This window comes from Lepisma saccharinum, chromosome 5, assembly GCF_977018435.1.
Source record: "Lepisma saccharinum chromosome 5, izLepSacc3.1, whole genome shotgun sequence".
Taxonomy (NCBI): Eukaryota; Metazoa; Arthropoda; class Insecta; order Zygentoma; family Lepismatidae; genus Lepisma; species Lepisma saccharinum.
The window spans coordinates 4,651,048-4,666,555 of NC_139233.1; the positions used below are offsets into that span (position 1 = coordinate 4,651,048).

Below are 15,508 nucleotides of genomic sequence, written 5' to 3' on the forward strand. Positions count from 1 at the left end.
TATGTAATCAGTGGCGTAACCACATGGAGGGGTAGAGAGAGGGGCATTGCCCCTCCAAACCTTTGACAGAAGTCAAATCTAGGGGGGTGGGGCATAGAGGAGAATTGCGCCCTTCGACTTCAAATTTTTAGTCCCGCAGTCAGAGAGAGTTTAAGGGAAGGAGAGAAATTTCGAAAAGAAACAAGTGATAGCCCAATATTGCGTAGCTAGGTAGCAGGTCGAGTCAGCCATGGGCGCCGAATGATCTAAATGAAAAAAACGTGTTGAGAGAGAATGCCTTGGCACACGGTGATATTATTTGCGCCCTATTATGGGCAAATAGGGGGGGGGGCAAGGGGGCTCAGAGGAAAAAATTGCTCCCTTCGATTTCAAATTTTATGCAAATTAAAATACATTTCGTAATTTTTTTTTCTCGCTTCGCTCGCAAGGCCTACTTTTCTCGGTTGCGTCAAGTTCAGAGCCTTAGCTAGGGGGCAGCGGGAGTCGGCCATGGATTCCGAGCGATCTAAATTAAAGAATGTTGTATAAGAGAGAATGCCATGACGTCCAGTGAAATTATTTGTGCTCTATTAAATCAATATTGTTTCAAATTGCAAATTGGATATAAAAACTTTCTTGCTCGTTTCGCTCGCAATATTCTTGTTTTCTGTAATGTAATGTATTTAAATAATATGTGTTGTATATATGTATTTAATAAACTTTCAATACGTACACGATTAGTGTTCGCATGTTGCATATATATTTTCTTATTTTATGTCGCTCCATGTTGCATATGTGTAAGACATCATAGTTATACATGTTATATGTACACTTATCCAATGTTACTTGACCGCCGTAAAATATTTTTAAGTCCAGAAATCGTTAATATGCCAACATAGCTCTTGAGAACCAGCGGAGAGTAGCCAACTTTACTGCAGGTCCCTCTACTAGGCTAGAAACCCTCTGGTGTAAGACTTACATTATTATTTATAACATGAAGTCAGAAACTATATTCGCCCAACATAATAGAGAACAAAACTGAAAACTCAAGTATGAGTAATAATTTAAGAGAATACTTGCGATTCGGCATGTTAAAATTGGAATCAGAGAAACTGTTGTGATGTTGGAAACACTGCACTCGCTCTTGGTACAGCTAGAGCAAATCGCTGTCAAGCTTGAACACAAAAGGGCATAATTGCGAATGATTTATGCAAATAAAATATAACAACACCTTGCAAAGAAAGTACTGTGCAATGAGCGAAAATGTGTTCGTCGCATACGAAAGTGGTAGCTTGAGCAATCATCAACATGTTTCAAAGCATTTGCTACAAGCGATGTTGTAGAATATTGGTAAAGTACTCGCCGCACAAATATCTTTTTCCTAAGAATTAAGGGTCGCGGGTTAAAATCCAAAGCTCTCCAATTTTTCTTTCGGTTTTTTTGTGTGTGGCAACAGATACATTGAGCATGCTGTTTAGTAATTAAGTTGAATATTTTGTTTCAGAATGTCCGCAAAAAATAATTGTGTTGAAATCGACGAATGTTTCGAGCAGATCAATGTATTTGTTTCTTCTTTCTGGCACTAACATTCGTCATTTTGGATTGTTGTCGTATTCCTACAGATAGTATTTGGTCAAACAAGGAATGTGCTGACTATGGCACGGAAGTTGATGAAGAATCAACTTCTTTTCTGAGCCTACAAAACAATGCTAAACCGAATATCAGTCAGTTTGCCTTCAGCTAGACCCAGAAAACATTATTTATTTGAGTTTGTCGGCCTTCTTTCGGCTTTTAGGTCATGTTCAGTAGTTTTTGCCTTTTTTTTTTGTTACATTTTCCTTAATTTTAAGGCTTATTTTTCTTCTTCCTTGTTTCGTGAATTTTAAGTGCATTTGCTTGCATAACTTGTAGATTTAATTTTCCTGACATGGTCCTTTTAGCAAGTCCGTCATGTCATTGGAAAAGCACAATTATCATTTTCAAGTTTGGCAATGTATTAAATAATTAATTGTGATAAATTTATTTTTCCTACTCCAAACCTAAGATACGTTGTGTGAACCCTACTTTTAGATTCCCTTGCTAGCCTCTGTTATCGCTTTAATCTGTGCTTTTAAAATAAAATTAGTTACAATATTAAAGATGATATAATCTTATGTACGCCAACACACAAATGTATTTTCGGTTGCTGGCCGTCTACTGTATCGTGAAAGATCCATTCTCAAAGGAGATGAATGATTTATATATTTCGCCACCTTCAATAGTTTCTGTTGAGGTTGGAAACCGATCTTACGACCCCTGTCACACACGATACCACTACACCACAGAAACTACTTCTACTCAACATGTAGTTTTAAATATGGAAGTCAACTATTTAGATCCTTTTGTTTAACAAAATGTCGTATTCGTATACACTATTAGTTATGTGAAACGTGCGGGGAATTAGTAATGGATGTGCATGTAGTGCGTTCATGTGTTCACAAGTTCGAAGTCCTGAGAAGAGTTGGAGAATGAAGAGAGGCCAAGCACAAGGCTTTTCGATCTCACGAGTGGGAGAGAGAAAGACATCTCACAAATAAAGCTTGGAATTTAAGATTTCATTTTGCGTGATTTGAGAAATACGGATACGAGAATTTGTTAAATTAAAAGATCTATACTGTGGGATTGTATTGTTTGAACTTTACGTTCAGTACTAGTGGCATTGTGGTGTAGTGGTAAGGTGCTTGACTTGCATGACAGGGGTCGTAAGATGCACAATTATGGCAGAAACGTTTTCAGAAGGCGAAAAGCGTTTCACGAAATATTTCTTCCAAGACTTTGAAAGCTTAAATTCCAGACAGCTATCTAAATTGAAAGTTGTCCTGTCAATCGCCACCAGTTCATTAGCTGCGCGTGACCCACTGTCCCCTCCCCTGAGGCAATTACCGCAGGACCTCTCCCCCTCCCCGCCCTTTCTCATTATTGCTCAACTAAAAATAATAATTCGCCGCCTGTGTTGTCTTTAAAAAGAAAACTACTGCCATCTGTCACGGTAAGAATTCCCTGACATTCGCTACGAGACTCGGCGGCAAGCGGCCCGGCATCAGTGCTTGTCTTTCCCGGTGAACTGGGTCCGCGACAGTCGCACGCTACAGTCTGTATTTTTCGCTCTCTTTCCCTTTCTGTTGACGTTGCAGACTGACGCCAGTATAATCTTCCCTCGGAAGTTGTGTTGTGTCGTGTCTGTGTGTTGAAGATTGTGGCTTAATATGGCACCACAAAAGTTTACATTACAACAAAGGATTTATCTTGTCGAGTGTTACTTCGGAAAGAGGAATTGTGGAGAAGTGCGACGACGTTTTGCAACGAAATTTCCTGGTGTTCCCGTTCCACATAGGACCATTATATTAAACCTCGTAAAAAAGTTTAGAGTAACAGGGTCAGTTCTGAATAAAAGTGGAAAGGAAATGGGGAAATCTAAAAAATAAAGTATACAAAAACAATCCGCACACCATCCGTGAGTTAAAAGAGATTATGAACGAGAAATCGTGAGAATTACAGTACACGAACTTGCACATGTAAATGCCAATTTCCTTGGGAGATGCCAGGAATGTGTTGCAGCAGAGGGACATCATTCTCAACACCTTCACCTTCTGTAGTCAAGGTTAGTACACAATATGAAAACTGTAATTTTAATAGCCGACTCTAGCGACTGTCGCGGACCCGTTCACCGGGAAACACAAGCGCTGATACCGGGCCGCTTGCCGCTGAGTCTCGTAGTGAATGTCAGGGAATGCTCTGTAGAACAACTTCTTCAGATGATTCTAGTTCTAGTTGACTACCTTGCGATTTGACCCTGTGGCGATATAAAGACCTCTTCGTAACTTGCTGATCTGACATTTCGGTTACAAAATCATAGCCCATGTTATGGAGATTACCCATTTGTTCGGAGTATATTTTAGAAATTGGCGTGTCCTCGTCGCGTGCTCGCTTCTTCGCCTGATCGAGAGCCTTCAATACTTCTGAGCGAGCATCATCCGGAGGTCCACATTGATGCTCGCTTGAACACAGCACTTCACCATGTTGGCTCTTGATTGATCCTCGGCAACGTGTCCGTCTCTGTCTTGAACAGCACCAAGTTACAGTCCCATTTTCTTTCGTCCTTTTAACGTTGTACGCGTAACCTTGGTAGAGGGCGCATGGCTTCCCGTGACTGTTCGTTGACACTTCCATAACAAGCAATTTGCTAAAGCCGAAAACAATGAATGAGTTCCACACAGACGAAGCACAACTATACTGCGTTTGTTAGAACCTGTCCTGTTTCCCGCGCTAGCGATCGCTCGACAGTTTCGGTGCCAATGAGAAACGAGGAAAAAATCGTCTGCTGGGCAGCGAGGAGCCAATGGAAGCCAGAAGAGAGGCGCTTACGTAGACGCTGTTCGAACGTTGCGTATTTTAATTGGCTGCCTATCTTTGACTTTCCCCAGCACGGAGAAACGCCAGCGATCAGCTAGCGCGGGAACCGGGACAGGTTGTAACAAACGCGGTATAGAATGCACTAAATAACTATGACCTGAACACATTGACACTCCGAGCAAGACTGAGAGAAAGCAAGGCTAGCGGGCGGAGGGGAAGGTTCTGCGGTCATTGCCTCAGGGGAGGGGACAGTGGGTCACGCACAGCTAATGGACTGGTGGCGACTGTCACAAATTTTAAGCTGGTGGCGATTGTCACTGGTTGCGAATGACATGTATTCAAATTGAAATAGGTTTGGTTTGAGTTGCTGTTTTAAGTCCACTTTATGCACAGTAAGGCTAATCGGGACTGGACCTACAGTTTAAAGTGGGATCCGAACCACTTGTGCCTCCACCTTGATTACAAGGCAATGAAGCTACCACTGCGCCATGGGAGAGGCCCTAAAATTGAAATAGGCAATCAGATACCACGTGACAGACGCAGAAATCAGATAGGAAACATAGATTAGTCATCGCTAGAGCTGGAAACTTGAATAACCTTTCAATAATTTTTAATAATGGTGTAAAATGCTTTTCGCGCTGGAAATGAAAGCTTGATTTTTTAAAAATAAATTAAAAGAGAGTCGTTGAATAATTTGCTGTTTGGTGGTTTAAACTACTACTTATATTTTAACTTGATGCTTACATAACATGCACTGCAACTTTTGCTGTATAAATCATTCCCCTCCTTTGAAAATGAATCTTCCACGATACAGGAGACGGCGAGCAACTGAAAATAAATTTGTGTGTTGGCATACATAAGATTATATCTTCCTTAATATTGTGACACACACCTTCTGCCTTTAGGGCTTTTTTATGTTAGTCGGTTACAACCCTTTTATCGGACTTCTCAAAGGCTTCTAAGGGTTAGTTGATCCAAGCCCTTGCGAGGTCTGTGGGGCAGGATTTATTTTTAATTATCACCTATGCAGGTTTGAAATGAAAGATCCTTAAGATCTTTTACTCGAAGATTTATTTAAACTTCCGATGTTATACAAACACTTTTCCAAACAGACAATTCACCCGGTATAACTTGTAGACCTAAACCTATTAGTTGTACCGAAGTTTATAACCCTGGTCTTTTGATGATGCAGGAGAACACCTTATTCTGAGTTGGGTTTGTAGAATATCTGCCAAAATGGAGTACAAGTACACCAGCCAATCCGAAGATTGAAGCAAGATATTGCCCAACGTCCCCTGAACCATCAGCCTTTCGGCAACCAGGAGAATGTCCCGTAGGCTTACAAAAGTCTAGCTCTTTTATATCATATTGTTGTTTACAATTTACCATGGTTATTACATAGTTGTTTAATATTTCCATAGTTTCACCATTTTCCCCTGATTTAAGTTCAACAATTCATTACATTAACAATAACACTTTTTTTTAAAGAAAAGATTCCAACATAGATTAATACAATACAGATTGAATAGTTCTGTGCTTGAAAAAGTATGTGTTGACAGGGGCGACACAATTGTGACTATTTTTTAAAAAATAAATAGCCCAGATTAAAGCTATAACAGAGGCTAGCAAGGGGATCTGAAAGTAGGGTTCACACAACGTATCAAATTTGGTGTAGGATAAATAAATTTATCACAATTAATTATTTGATGCCTTGCCAAACTTGAAAATGATAGTTGTGCTTTTCCATTGACCATATATTCGTTTAATGACGAACTTGCTAAAAGGACCATCTCAGGAAATTTAAATCTAAAAGTTATGAAAGCAAATGTACTTAAAATTCACGAAACCACAAGAAAGGAGAACTACTGAAAATTACCTAAAAGCTAAAAGAAGGCCGACAAACGCAAATAATTAATGTTTTCTGGTTCTAGCTGAAGGCAAACTGGCTGATATTCGGTTTAGCATTGTTTTGTAGGCTCAGAAAAGATGATGATTCTTTATCAACTTCCGAGCCATAGTCAGCACGTTCCTTGTTTGACCAAATACTATCTGTTAGAATCCGACAACAATTTAGATATTTTTCGATCCAATTTGATGAATGTTAGTGCCAGAAAGAAGAAACAAATACATTGAGCTGCTTGAAACATTCGTCGATTTCAACACGGAATTATTTCTTGCGAACATTCTGAAACAAAATTATTCAACTTAATTACTAAACTCCATGCTCAATGTATCTGATCCCCCCCCCAAAAAAAGAGGACAGGTTTGGATTTGAACCCGCGATCCTTTATTCTTAGGAAAAATATATTTGTGAGGCGAGTACTTTACCAATACTCTACAACATCGCTTGTAGCAAATGCTTTGAAACATGTTGATAATTGCTCAAGCTACCACTTTTCTATGCGACGAACACATTTTGGCTGCAAATTGCGAGATTCCTTAATTTTCGCTCATTGCACAGTACTTTGCAAGGTGTTGTTATTATTTTATTTGCATAAACTATTCGTAATTATGTCCTTTTGTGTTCAATCCTGTCAGCGATTTCCTCCAGCTGTACCACAAGCGAGTGCAGTGTTTCCAACCTCACAACAGTTTCTCCTATTCCTTTTTTAACATGCCGAATCGCAAGTATTCTCTTATATAGTATTCATCTTACCTGAGTTTTCCGTATCGTTCTCTATTAATATGTTGAGCAATTATAGTTTCTGACTTCATATTATTAAAATGAATATAAATCTTTCACCGGAGGACCTGCAGTAAAGTTGGCTACTCCGTGCTATGTTGCCAAATTAACGATTTATGGACTTAGAACTTTAGCACCAATTTCTACCCCCTCTTTGCGTAATTTATGAGGATAATAACTTTTTTGATACTACTGCTATTGGTACGTTTATCCTTATACTTGTCCCCCCAGACAAAAATTCGTAGTTGCGCATCTGTTTGTAATAAAGGCACATAAGCCACAAACTGCGATTTTCATCTTTCATCTAAGTCACACTGAACCAATTAAAGAAAATATTACAATTTTATAATGAGCATGTGTAATGATTCTACGAAGGTGATGGATGACCTAACATGTGATCATGCCTGTAATGTTTACTATTAAAAGAATAAACATAAATGTCTGTCTGCTGCAAAATTACATTTTTGTATTTTTTATTTTTTGTCTTAAATGCTTTTTTTTCCTGAACAGTCTTGATTTGAGGGATGACTTGGGTTTCCAGTTTCGAATCGAGTCAGGGTACGTCACTTTTTCGCAGTTTGCCTCGAACAAATATTAGCCACTCCTCGGTGAAATGTACATCTTCTTGACATGACACAAACCTCTATTTTTCGCTGAATAGGTTTAGTCCTCTTAACAAATTCAGTTTTGTTTTTAGGTGCTGTAAAACAGTTCTACCTTTTGTCGTGGCACCATAATCCGATTTACAACCCGACACAAAACACGTCGGCATCTTTGTTCCTGCACTCCAGCTCTTTTGTTGATGCTAGCAGAAGCAGCTAGGAGTACCAGGTACACTTACGCCACCAGAGCCACCTACAGTGGAAAAGTTAAAGACTAGGCTCACTTTTTCTTGTATTCACTCTGGCAATGGGTTGGATATGGAGCGAACATAGGATAAATTTCGAGAACAAATTAAAACACGGGTTTTGCTTTTACTTGCTGTTCGTTTAAAGACCAGTTTATGCACAGATAGGCTAAACGATTTCAATTGATTGTTGTTTTAAGTCGTGAATCGGGACTGGGCCTACAGTTTAATGTGGAATACGAACCACTGTGTCGTGCCTCGACCGGGTATCGAACCCGGGATACCTTGCTTACAAGGCGACGACGTTACCACTACACCATCGGCGAAGCCCCAAATAGGCTAATCGGGACTGGACCTACAGTGGAATCCGCAACTACTCCACCGGGTATCGAACTCTGGGCTGCACCCCTTGACTACAGGGAGACGATGATGTTACTACGTCATCGGGGAAATCAGGGGTAGAGAAAACAAAAAAATAATAATTATGCGCCAGCCCCTTTTTTCTCTCAGGAGCCAGCAATTTTTTTTTTAATCCAAATGCGTGCTGAGAAAGCCATGAATCGAAGTAAGATAAAGCTACACATTTTGAAGCGTGACATTACAATAATTAATACAAGAAGATTGGATTAAAAGTAATTAATTCTTGAGCCAGAATGGCCTTCCTAAAAAAAAAGGCTCAACTGGTAATCAGCATAAATGACTATGCAATACATTCTAATATAATATGACTCTACCATATCGCTTCAGATTTTACGAATAATATTCGGCTAGCAACTGTGCGAAAAATTATAACATTAAGAAACACATACTGTAGCTCGTTATCTAATGGAAATTTCTGTAAGCGAAATAAAAATATATTTTTAAAAAATAGAACTGAATTTGAAAATTCAGGTTCCATGGCGGCCAACCGCCCCGTATTTTTCTGCCCCTGGGAAGGCGTTTCTCTTTACTTTCGAGCAGTGAACAATCTCGGATCGTAAAACACTGACTGCGATAAGAAAATACTGAGCATTGAACATCAAAGAATTCTGGGTAAAGCGACCAGACGGCAGTGTTGCAAACTGCCAATGTAAGTGCAAGCACACATTCCGTAACATGTTTTTAAAAACGTCCAGCTAATTTAATACTTTATAGTTGAACAAACGCACAAGAAAAACAGAACGATGTATAATGGTATCCTACTTTATTATTTTGTTATTCAGGGTCACTTTTCTGTCACTTTTGGCAAATCGCGACGATGAGGATGAGTGATGATCACAAAGAGCACCCATGCCCAGGCCAGGATTCGAACCCGCGAACTTCGGTGGCGAATGTAGCAATTTTAAACCAATATACACGACTCTTACACTAAAAATAACGGCAAAATAAGTAATAAGTAAGTATTTGTTGAACCATGCTTGAATGCACTGAACGGAAACATTAAAAAATGTTTATGGCCACGGTGCAGACAGTGAACTTGCCTAAAGTTGCTCTGAGGCGTTAATTGTTATAAAGCACTTATAATTGCAGGTAAAATTGGTACAGTTTTTTTTCATTTTTTCATGAAGACGATAACTTCAAACTCAAGCAGTGTTTTTTAGGGAGAAATGCCTTGCTTGACCCTGGGATAAATTCTGCGGAGTTCTTTGCTTACCATATAAAATTTGACATACCCCCCTCCATCCCTCTTACTTTTCAATACATCTAAGACTAAATTGTCAACTTACGCGAGTAATGCTTATCGCCTGGACGTTGTTAATATTTAAAACCAAATACAATACCGAAAGTCGCCCTGTACATAGGGCTGTAGTCGAGGGTATATTTATTAGCGTATACTTTCAGTTACAATGCGTATACGTTCTACTTTAATTTCGTGTGTGATTTATTTATGTAATTCGGTCATTACACCAGTGAGCTCATCACGGTCAAATACTCCTGGTTTCACGTGATCGGAAACGTAATGATCAGAAGGCCCAAGAAGAACACTGTTGCTCAGTGGAAGCAGTGCTGCCTTCAAAGTATTTTTTTTTCTTCAAGTTTTTCATTTTTACTGTTACTAGCAATATTATTATTAAAGTCATTAACAGTATACAAACTGACAACGAAAACAATATTAACAAGAAAGTAAAATAAAATACCATACTGTACTGTATCGCACGAAGTACTATTGCAGCCTTTATGTTTAAACAATCATTGAAGTACGCGTTTTATTTTTAAAACTTCTCCTGTATGACAATTATGGGTATATCATCATGAACAGTTTTGCACTATTAACGGCATTTTTGTTGTAGAACGTTAACTGATTTCATCCATTTGACTGATGGAAACGTAATCGAAAGTTAATACACTCCTCACAAACAGTTTGGAATATTCTTACATTAGGCACAACAAGTTTGGAATATTATTATATTAGGCGATAGGCACGATGGCATATGTCGGCGAAAAGACGATAACGTCCACCAGACATGTCTATCGCAACAGTATTCCAAACTTTTCGTGAGGAGTGTATAAACACGGTCCCCACTCAATGTTTCATGATATTTAGCGTGTAACCTCTGAAAATTTTGCGACATCACTCACTGCCTGTACATATGAACAGGCGTCTCTTCCGTGAGAGCAGTTGCTTCAAGTATATTCGTCAAAAGTCTTACCGTTTGGGTAGCTGAGATCCTCTGCGATACGGTCCCATATGGCGTCCTTCAAGTGCTTCTTCTGGTAGTCAGGGTTGGACGGGTCGTACAGGATAGGCTCGGAACGCACCATGCCGATAAGGTCCTCGTCGGAATTCATCGTGCGGTTCCGCGAAGCGAGAGGCACAGAGCAGGGTAGTCGCGCACAGACAGACGTACCTTTCTCCCGCAGCGTTACTCGGGGAACTGTTTAGCCGCGGAATATGACGCAGCGCAGGGCAGGGCAGACCAAGTGTTGCCAATCGTGAGTATTGAGAAAGAGCCAGATCGCTACCAAAATAACACTAGTTTGTTTCAAGATCACTACGTCGTGTGAGAACCAGAGGGACGGACGTAACTCCAATTATCAAATTTGCTGGAGAGAGGAAGTAATGTATTTTTAGGAATATGTCTTGACTTAAAATACGTCGTCGCCTTTTAATCAAGGGGTCCCGGGTTCGAAACCTGGTGGAAACAAATAGTGGTTCGGATGCCACTTTAAGCTGTAGGTCCAGTCCCGATTAGCCTTAGTATCCATAAAGTGACCTTAAAGCACCAAATCAGTAAACAATCAATAACAAGACTCCTAAAAATATTAAATTGGAGACACATGATACCACCTTAATGAACGATTAGAAGTGGAGATACGTTGATATGATTCCAAATAGAAGTTTATTTAAACAAAAATTAAAATCGCGCTTTTGTTGTTATCGTATTGTGACAGTTTGTTTTCTTCCCCTTTATACAGCATATTTGCCGAAGATGCAATTCAACATACAAGGGTATTAACATATGCTGTATGAAACAATTTATTACTAACTTCGTTGACCCTGTACTTCTTTCTCTACGAGGAGGAATGATTTTTTTTTATTTAGCGTCGCTTTTCTGACACTTGGGTTAATCACGACGGTGAGGATGAGTGGTCATATCAACGACTTTTGGCGAGATACGATATTTTTACAGTTTTATGCAGCCCTTACTAAGACTCATCATTTGATATACCGCTCATATAGCCAGCCGCATCCCTAATGCAGGTAAGTGGTCTTGAAATATCTGTTTACTGCAGAAACTCTCAAGCGCCCCGACATGGCTTTCTGCAGTAAAAACGTAACTTCAGTTGGTACCAACTGATTCAATCGCGCAATCCGTACAGTTGGCAATACTGCATTGTATCCAAGAACAGTGTTCTTCCGTGGAGTGGTGTGTTTAGCATTGTCGTGAAAGCAGGAAGAAACCAGACAATATTCGTAAGTTTACACACGAGAATATGAGAACTTCTACGACAACATTCTGATGTGGCCAACAACAGGTGCCGAATGCTTCAATTTGGACTTGAGGAAGATTAGGACCGTTACTATACTACCTATTTTGTGCTCTGAAAATGTGATTTTTTTATTTGTTAACGTAAAAGATTTTTATTCTTTTGTTCCCCTTAAGTTTAGCTTAAATAATTTGAATGATGAATATTGTGAAGAAAACAATAAGTGTTTTCAACCTTTTTTATTTTCTTCACGCTCAGTGTCCTCTCTTTCATGAATAAAAAAGAACAAAATTCTTATTTGTGATTCGCAGCGATTTTCTCCCTTCATAGAAAACAATAATCAAAGTGCATTATGAAATCGTGCAGATAATGGCGCAAAATAAATGTACAAAAGTGGTTTACTGCAGAAACCCCTATGTGAAAATTGGAAAAATAATTATTTCGTAACTACTAAATATCGGAAACCCTCAAAAACTACATAAAAGTGTTTGGTTGGACAAAGGGCCTTAAGTTTGACCAATATATTTTATATCACTCAAATATTACCTTGGACAATAGCACACTTGTTATCTCACAAACTATAGCTATTTGTGGAGATAGGAGGTTTCTGAAACAAACGATTTAATTGTAAGCAATACCATTGAATTCATTACTCCCATTACCAATCCTGACTTGGCAAAAATTCTTGAATTAAGGGAGCGGTGACTTTAGAAATTTAGGAACCATCGGCGTATATTTTTTTCCATTGTTTAAGTCACTTAATCTGTTGACAAATGCATTATATCTAGATATTGCCTACGTCATTACGCGATTGAAATTCCACTCATAAGAATAATTAGAAGCTTTCTTCGGGTTTATAAACTTGAAAGAATGAAAATTGCAATGTGTCGTGATTCAGGACCTCAATAAAGCGTTTGATGGCAGTGTGTCCTCGAGCGGTCATCGCCCCGCTTCACTCCCAGTATGTTAGAAATAACACGCGGACGCATATTCAAATAATTCCACTCGGCTTTTTGTCTCCCCCCCCCCCCCTGCCGTTTAAATTCCCTCCCGTGCTCATCGTACGTGACATGAAATGTTACAGCGGCTGAGGCATTCACGCCTTCTTTTCCAAGTTGACGAACTTAGCATGTGCTTCAGAGGATATTTCCACACTCCGTTACGTAAGATATGATAATCGATGTGAATTGCAGACAGTGCCACCGACTTCGCATGTTTTTTTAGAGGCGCAAGATTGCCAAAATCTCTCTCTGTCTCTCATATATATTCCTTTGTTATGGATTGGACTACTAATAGCTAAGTAACATTTTTCTTACTGTTTCTATGCAATGATTAATTGATTTCGTGTTTTAAGTCCACTTTGTGCACAGTAAGGCTAATCGGGACTGGACCTACAGTTTCAAGTGGGATCCGTACCACTTGTGCCTCCACCGTGTATCGAACCCGGGACCCCCTTGATTACAAGTCGATGACGCTACCACTGCTCCATCTGGGAGGCCCCTTGTATGCAATGAATTATGAAACTAAACACTTTGATTAAACATAACTACCTTAGATTTATAGTCATGTATGGGACAGATAAAATACTTCCTCTTTACTTAATAAATACTTTTCAAAATTCACAGAAATTGAAATAATGATGCAAAATAAATTACTTAAGACAAAGAGAGGAAGTAAATCGACCTTCGAATACTGTAGTGGAGTTGAGGGGAAAATGTAACAGTTAAGGGAGAGATTGATTGTTTTTTTGGTGTCACGGGTGGACACAACACAAAACGAAAGTAAATCGGAAAGTTAAACAAACAATGCCAAATACCTTCTACTATTAACAAAATAATGTGTAACGCTTGAATGTTTATCCAAATGACAATTTTAGATTATTGGACCACACGATAGAATAAAATTACAGCATTGCATTTAATTTAAAAATAGAGACTCAGGGACACTTTGTCATAGGCAAGTGCACGAAAAGTGAAACCAAAATGTCGAATTTTGAGATGTACGTAAGTCGTGTTGTATAAAGACGACTGCATAACTATATTTTGTATAATTTTTCATATTGCTTTGATGTCAGCAGAAATGTTAAATCCTCAACATTTTCCTTGTTCTGTAATGAAGCAATAAGAACAACTGTTTATTATGTTTACCGTCCAATTTAGAAACGCTTGACCTTTTATCACTGTCTAAGTTACGTCCGTAACAGTATAATTTTAATGAGCGAGTAGCGAATAATTTACATCCTAAGTTTTCAAAATATAGCCTTGCAATATACATGTTAATGCCGTCTTTTAAGGTAAAATTAAAGCTTACTGCTCATTAAAAGAATACGCATGCCTAAAGTTTTAAAATGTTAAGGTCCCTAACTAAGAATAGCCCATACACACGTGTGTGTGTGGCGGAAAGGTATGAACGGATGGATGTATCGTTTTGTTTGTCCCATCATCCAAATGTTTTCGTTCATTATTCGTCGTCATTGGGATTAACCCAAGAGGTAAAACTAACTCCATGGCTCAACAGCCCTCTGAGGGCCAGGGCATGATACTGGTGTCGTCCTAGTTGCGAACGCTTGCTGCCTGAACAGGAATAACACCATATTACCTGGAAAAGCTCTGCCCTAATTGCGAACACATTGTTTCTGCCTTTGGACCTACAACTTCTTTTATCGAATTTTGAAAAGCGGCTCAGTTCCACACTTGAGACTGGTCAGTGCCTTGTCGGTCACAGTTGGGACATAGAAAATCCGACATGATTAAAGTTTTCGCCGAAGTTTATATAATTTAATAATAGAACTGTGGGTTATATTTTACACGACTACATACTGCACAATTCTTAAATGAAAACAGATTATTAACTTTACCTAATTCAAATTCGAATTCGAGACATACGTTCTTAAAAATTTAGGATTATCACTAATCTCCTTCCACTTGCTAGTGCTCCTCACCATCTTTTCCTCCAAATAAACAAAAACCCTTTTTTTCTTCCGCTTTACACCTTCTAAGTTCATTACCATATTAAGAAATATGTCGTTACACTTTTCTGTCTGTCTTTCTAGCTTAACGTTGATTTTGTGGTTCCATCCCGCCACTGCATTATTTTTCCGGTGCCCAGAGACGTCAACTTTGGGGGGGGGGCATTCACACACACACACACACACAAATATATACATACATACATACATGATGTCCCTCTACGTGAATGGGGGGGGGCGTAGCGCACGAATGAAAGTCGGACTACGATGAAAACTTTGGAGGGCTTTAGAAAATAGAAGACCACGATAAGTCAATCAGATTGGCTATTGTTGCTATAGATTGTCCAGCGAAAAGAATAGACTGTTGCTTCAAATGGGCTTTTACTTTCCCTACATCCTCCCTTTTTTTAAATATTGTTTTCACTACTGAGCTAAAGGCGAACACACACTTGCTTTTCTTTCGAATGCAAAACGCTCTTCTGGAACTGGTTAAGCTTTCAGACCAGAAAAAGTTCCTTCCAGCAGCGCGTGTTTTTAATTTTGTTTGTGCAGGGGCACGTGAACGGAGGGGAACGGCAAGCCCAGCGTTGTCGACTGCTTTCCACCCCACCCCCTCAGCCAGTACTGCGGTAGACAAAATTTCACGGAAGGAGAAGGTGACTGACCGTTGGTTTCGACGAGGAATGACTGCGGCGGATCTGTGCGTTGGGTTGTGTTGTGTTGTGCTGTA

The 15,508-nt window shown here is 39.3% G+C and overlaps 2 protein-coding genes across 7 annotated transcripts in view; one reads left to right on the forward strand and one right to left on the reverse strand.

The window, feature by feature from the left end:
- LOC145987621 (uncharacterized) overlaps nucleotides 1-15,508 on the forward strand; it is a 321,334-nt gene that overhangs the window by 183,365 nt on the left and 122,461 nt on the right. The window lies entirely within an intron of this gene.
- LOC145987623 (uncharacterized) overlaps nucleotides 1-15,508 on the reverse strand; it is a 46,684-nt gene that overhangs the window by 2,871 nt on the left and 28,305 nt on the right. Inside the window, exon 1 of one of the 5 annotated variants that reach the window (XM_083122035.1) lies at nucleotides 10,532-10,756. The exons of 3 other annotated variants lie outside the window; for them this stretch is intronic. In XM_083122035.1, the coding sequence (XP_082978161.1) occupies nucleotides 10,532-10,670 (139 nt within the window). In that variant the 5' untranslated portion in view covers nucleotides 10,671-10,756. Of the gene's footprint in view, nucleotides 1-3,797; nucleotides 4,224-10,531; nucleotides 10,757-15,508 lie in introns of those variants that run through there. One more of the 5 variants, XM_083122031.1, reaches the window with a different exon arrangement.